General features: G+C 42.8%; 1 protein-coding gene across 2 annotated transcripts in view; it reads right to left on the bottom strand.

The window, feature by feature from the left end:
- frmd3 (FERM domain containing 3) overlaps positions 1-6,428 on the bottom strand; it is a 245,765-nt gene that overhangs the window by 106,078 nt on the left and 133,259 nt on the right. For both annotated transcript variants that reach the window (XM_043712851.1, XM_043712861.1), the window contains one exon: positions 367-490. In XM_043712851.1, coding sequence (XP_043568786.1) covers positions 367-490 — 124 coding nt within the window. The remainder of the gene's footprint in view (positions 1-366; positions 491-6,428) is intronic.

Raw genomic sequence — 6,428 nt, forward strand, 5'->3', positions numbered from 1 at the left:
TCAAGGTGAGAAAAATATAACTATTGTACATATGTGTGGTTATTATTGATTAAGATATTTCCTGAAACAATAAGTCTGAAATTAATCCAATTTTCTGATACTATATGCAGGTATGAGGAAAATTCTTCTTCCAGGCACAGGACAGATGAAATCACAAGGAAACTGTTAAAGAATCATTCTCTATTCAGTATCACTGCCAACCATACCACAATTAATAAAAAAGCTACCCTCTTAAAATACACAGTAAAAAGTTAAGAATGTTTGAGAATCATTTTTATTTTAATAATAAATATCAGAACAATCCAAAATACAGAAATTTAGTTACCAAGGAAAAGGCTATTAAAGACCCAAAGCATCATAAGATACCTTAGTTCATTTTTGTGAATCTGCTCCATTTTTCTTTCCAGTTTTTGAGTTTGCTTGGGAAACAATTTAATTTCACTAACATATCCCTCTGGGTGTTCACCTGGTTCATAATCACCCAACTCAGCTGCCAAGAGAAAAATATGTCAATTGAATTGTAATTGTTGAACATTTCTAAAGAAATATGCATGTTATAACAATTGTTTTATCCGTTTTTCATAAATGAATTCCAGTGCACTGTAAAGCTAATATTTTGTTCATTCCACTGTAAACCGCATTGACATTCCAGAAATAAACCTCATAGCACTATATGCCTGTAAGTGTTCTACTAATTACTGCAATCATTTTCAGTATGCATTTGAAAACAACCTAACTTTTCCATAAAGTTTGCATGATCCATGGAGAAATGTTTTGCCACCAACAATACAAAATAATAAGCTGAACCAACATTCTTTCTGCTTGAAGATTTCTAAAATTGCAGTAGCAAGGACAGTTTCCATTAAAACTGCATGCTCAATCAGACAATAGTCACCACTGGTCTGACCATAAATACCACAGCCTTACCATTATTCTCTGCCATCTGGTGCTTGTTTATCCATTAATGTCAAACTGTAAACAGTACCATCATCTAAACTTACCATGTGATTTATTTCCATCTGTTGGCCATTCCAAATGCTCCCTTAAAGGAGTCACTCGAAAAGCTCCCAGAGAAATACATAATTTATATTTTCATTGTTGAGATCGATGGGACTGAAAATCTAGTGACATATGTAATGCTCACAGTATATTATTGCACAAAATCAAAATTACATTGCCTTCTATACAGATCATCTGACCCCAGGTTGTAATCCTCTTTCAATGCATCCTCTGCAGCACTTCCTCACCTGTATTAGGTTAGTGTTTTTCTTTATTTGCAGGAAATCAATACTCACTTCTCCCCTCCACACCATGCAAAAGTGGCCAAATATATTGGCATGTAATTGAGAGAATTACTGCAAAAGTTTAAATTCAAGGGGCCAAATTTTCATTTGGATATTGAGGCATAATTTGGGGTGTTAATAGCCATTAATTTATTTTTCATGGAAATCTACTTTTCTTCTGAATTCTTGAGGACCAACCTGCACTTCTGCTGACTGGGAACACCTCGAGCCAGGTTTTAGCTACCATGGTATGTTGTTCATAGACAAAAATTTCCCAATTCCCCAAATTTACCTCAGTATAAATTAAAACCAACTTCTGCTCCAAGGGATGGGGGGGGTGAGATTTCTGGGAACAGGTACAGCCAAGCTGGCTGACTCCAGATGTAGATGTTGGTGGCCACAAGGCTAAAGAATGTTGAGGCAGGTTGGTTAGAAAACCCACTCTAGCACTCTGGAACTTTGTCCCAGTTGTATTAGAAGATTCCATGTCCATTTACTTAATATGTTCGATTTGCATAACTAATAAACCATCTAATAACAATGGCAAGACAACATCCATTCGCAAATATCCGTTTTTTTTTTTAAATTGACAACTTTATACATTGTAGGAACAGCAAGCAGACAAATAACCAAAATATCAATATTAGAGGCTTGAAATGCTGGACACTTCCTTAAGATTGTCCAAACAAACACTATGAGATTTACAAAAGCGAACATAGTAAGGGGAACTTAGTATAACCAGTATCTTCCAACTCCATGACCACCACTATCTAGAAGAACAAGGACAGCAGATACAATGGGAACACCATCACATCCAGTTTCCCGAACAAGCCATTTAACATCCGGACTGGAAATATATTGCTGCTCCCTCATCTCACTGGATCAAAATCTGGGACCTCCCTCACAAATGGCTTTGTGAGTCTACCTACAGCAAATGGACTGTAGTGGTTCAAGAAGGCACCTCATCACCAGAGGTGAAAGACTTATTTTCTTCCCCAAGGAATGCCGGAGATAAATAGCAGCAAATCAATGAAAGTAGACAGGCAGCTACACCAAGCAATTAGGAAGGCAAATAGAATATTGACCCTCATACCAAGAGAATTTGAGTTCAGAAGGAGGGATGATTATTACAGTTTTACAGGACCTTGGTGAGACAACATCTAGGATATTGCCTACAGTTTTAGTCTCCCTACTTAAAAAGGACATACTTGCCAAAAAATGAGTGCAGTGGAAGTTTACAGGCCGATACCAGGAATCGTAGGACTCTCCTACAAGGAGAGATTGGCTCAACTCGGCCTATGCGAAAGTGAGGACTGTAGATACTGGAGATTAGAGTCAAAGGTGTGATGCTGGAAAAGCACAGCCAGTCAGGCAGCATCCGAGGAACAGCAGAATCAATGTTTTGGGTTTCTTGATCAAGGGTTTTTGCCCGAAACGTTGATTCCCCTGCTTCTCAGATGCTGCCTGACCAGCTGTGCTTTTCCAGCACCACACTCTCAACTAGGCCGATGTTCATTACAGTTTAGAGTTTAGAAGGATGAGAGGGGATCTGACAGAAACATAAAATTGTAACAGGGCTAGACAGATTAAATGCAGGGAGGATGTTTTCCTTGACTGAGGAGTCTAGAGTCCAGGGACACGGTTGCAGGATACAAGGTAGACTATTTAGGTCTCAGATGACAAAACATTTCTTCACTCAAAGGGTAATGAATCTATGGAATTCTCTACTGTAAAAGGTTGTAGAGGCCAAGTCACTAAATACATTCTAGAAGTAGACATTTTTCTTTTAGATTTAAAGACATTAAGTGGTATAGCGAGAAAGCAGGAATGTGGCATTGAAATGGAGATTCGGCCATGGTCATATTGAGTTGTGGAGCAGGCTCAAAAGGTCGAATGGCCTATTCCTGCTTCTAATTTCTATGTTATTGCATGTGTAGCTGAATGATTGCATCTTAGTGGGCGGCACGGTGGCACAGTGGTTAGCACTGCTGCCTCACAGCGCCAGAGACCCGGGTTCAATTCCCGCCTCAGGCGACTGACTGTGTGGAGTTTGCACGTTCTCCCCGTGTCTGCGTGGTTTTCCTCCGGGTGCTCCGGTTTCCTCCCACAGTCCAAAGATGTGCAGGTCAGGTGAATTGGCCATGCTAAATTGCCCGTAGTGTTAGGTAAGGGGTACATGTAGGGGTATGGGTGGGTTGCGCTTCGGCGGGGCGGTGTGGACTTGTTGGGCCGAAGGGCCTGTTTCCACACTGTAATGTAATCTAATCTAATCTTAATTCCTACACTGCACAAAAATGGTTAACAAGGATGATGAGATGATGAGAAAAAGTGACCAACTTCACAAGAACAATAGCCCACTGTACAAGGCAGAACCAAACATTGCTCATTAAGCAGGATTCTCAAGGTAAGGACTGCTAAAAGGCTACTTGACCATCATGGCTGTCAAGGCTACTAAATTAAGGACAGAAGGCAAGACAATGAAACAGGTGTATCTTGCCTGTCAGAACCTCAGATGGATTACCTTATAGGGTCCTGTGAGGGAATCAAACTTTCTGGAATTTGCAAGAGAAAAACATATAAAAATAAGTGCTTGGAAAAGATCATCAGCATAACCTAGGAACAATTATTGCAGAGGCAGGATCCTGAGTTCAGGGAAGAAGGACCGATACAGCTGATTGACTGAAGCTTGGCCAGCTAACCCTCAGTGTGGGTAGCACCCAAGTTCAGATGAAGATTCAGCCTAAGACATTGTACAAAGTATGCCTACCGACTGCCTCTCATTATAATAATACACCCTCATATTTCTCCGTTGCAACTTTATGCCTGATGTCACTTCTGTTGGAATGACTGGAAGTGGCCTTTGCAGGCAGAATGACAGAAAAATAGCTACAATCTGCTCTTTAATTTTCTTCTACCAATTCAAATAACCTCTTACAACTCCAATTACATCTCTACACTCTGCCTCCTCCCGCTCCAGTCCCTTCTGTCATATAACTTATCAAGCCAAATGAGTGGTGTTGTGCCATTCCATTCAACAGTGCATTCCACACTGTCAGCATTTTCTATGTATAGATGCATTTCTTCCATGGATCTATTACTGATTGTTATATCCCATACTACCCACACCACTATTCTGAACTCACCCACAAGTGAAAATATTTTCTGCAAAATAACAGAAATTAAAATTTTAAATGTTCCAAACATAAATTAATTAATTGTGAGCTGACTGAATCACCTCCTGAATCCACAAACTTTAGTTATTTCTTGTGCCTCATGGTCAGTGTCTCAGTGCCTCAGTGAGCAGATTAAAAAAACTGTCAGCAACTTCATCACTCACCGCTCTCTCACTGTAAGTTCCCATCAGAAGGAAGTGAAAATGTTGCTCAGACTCTCTAAGGGCTCCACAAAAGTTTTAACCCAATGAAGGTGCGTTGCTGCCTCACACAGAAAAGCTGTTTAGTATCACTAACATTACACACATGTTCTTTCCGTGAGAAAGAACAGTGCCCTACTAACTGATATATTTAGCTTCCAGTAGACCAGCAATCCTACATTGGTTATCAGCATAATTCCTCTGCCCTCTCGATAATTATGATGTGGAGGTGCTGGTGTTGGACTGGGACAGAAAAAGTCTGGAGTCACATGACACCAGGTTATAGTCCAATAGGTTTATTTGAAATCACAAGCTTTCTTGTGACTTCAACCAATGAAAGAGCAGAGCTTCATAAACTTGTGATTTCAAATAAACCTGTTTGACTATGACCTTGTGTTGTGAGACCTCTGGTTCTACGTAATTAGGGATGGCCACTAAATGCTGGCATGGCTAGCAATGCCTGTATCATAAAAGAATAAAAATAACCACAAGATTATGGAGCAAATGTTGTACTTTTAATGTCATTGGGCCTGTTTCAATGCCAACAAAATAGGTGTTGAGGTACCAGTGTAGAACTGGGGTGGACGAAGTTAAAAATCACAACACCAGGTTATAATCCAACAGGTTTATTTGAAAATCACAAGTTTATGAAGCTCTGCTCCTTCATCAGGTAGCTGTGGAGCAGGATCATAGGACACAGAATTTATAGCAAAATATCAGTGTCATACAACATCAATATCTTGCTGTTAAGTCTGGGTAAGATGAAAGACATAACAGAAATCTAGGTTTGTTCAATATATCGCATCAGTTGTATGACACTGATATTTTGCTTTAAATTCTGTGTCCTATGATCCTGCTCCACAGCTACCTGATGAAAGGAGCTACGTTCCAAAAGCTAGTACTTCCAAATATAGAGGAACCTCGCTTATCCAAATACCAATTATCCGAAAGAGATCTCGAGATCCCGATAGAAACATTACATCAAAGACATGTTTCCAACTGTGATCACATCTTTTGTTTACAGTGATTAAACAGGCACCGGCTCCAAATGACTGACCTCCCGCCCCCTCTCTCTCCCCACACTTTCCCTGGAGTTCTATAGAGAGGTGTACCCAAAACCCCTCCACCCACTTCCCCAGGGAATCTCTCTAACATTGTCCTATACAGGGCAAACATGGAGCCTCTCGAAAAGTTGCAGTAAAAGTGTGTGTGTGTGTGTGTGTGTGTGTGTGTGCGTGCGTGCGTGCGTGCGTGCGTGCGTGCGTGCGTGCGTGCGTGCGTGCGTGCGTGCGTGCGTGCGTGCGTGCGTGCGTGCGTGCGTGCGTGCGTGCGTGCGTGCGTGCGTGCGTGCGTGCGTGCGTGCGTGCGTGCGTGCGTGCGTGCGTGCGTGCGTGCGTGCGTGCGTGCGTGCGTGCGTGCGTGCGTGCGTGCGTGCGTGCGTGCGTGCGTGCGTGCGTGCGTGCGTGCGTGCGTGCGTGCGTGCGTGCGTGCGTGCGTGCGTGCGTGCGTGCGTGCGTGCGTGCGTGCGTGCGTGCGTGCGTGCGTGCGTGCGTGCGTGCGTGCGTGCGTGCGTGCGTGCGTGCGTGCGTGCGTGCGTGCGTGCGTGCGTGCGTGCGTGCGTGCGTGTGCTCGCACGCTATTTGGAGACTTACCCCACAAAGGCAACTGCAGCAGCAGTCTTGTTGTTGGCGTCCAGTCTGGCTGCCCTGAAGAGGGGATGGGGGGCAGGGGTGGACAGGGTTTGGGGGCGGGGTGGGGGCAGGAACGGTGTT

This window comes from Chiloscyllium plagiosum, chromosome 2 (genome assembly GCF_004010195.1).
Source record: "Chiloscyllium plagiosum isolate BGI_BamShark_2017 chromosome 2, ASM401019v2, whole genome shotgun sequence".
Lineage (NCBI taxonomy): Eukaryota > Metazoa > Chordata > Chondrichthyes > Orectolobiformes > Hemiscylliidae > Chiloscyllium > Chiloscyllium plagiosum.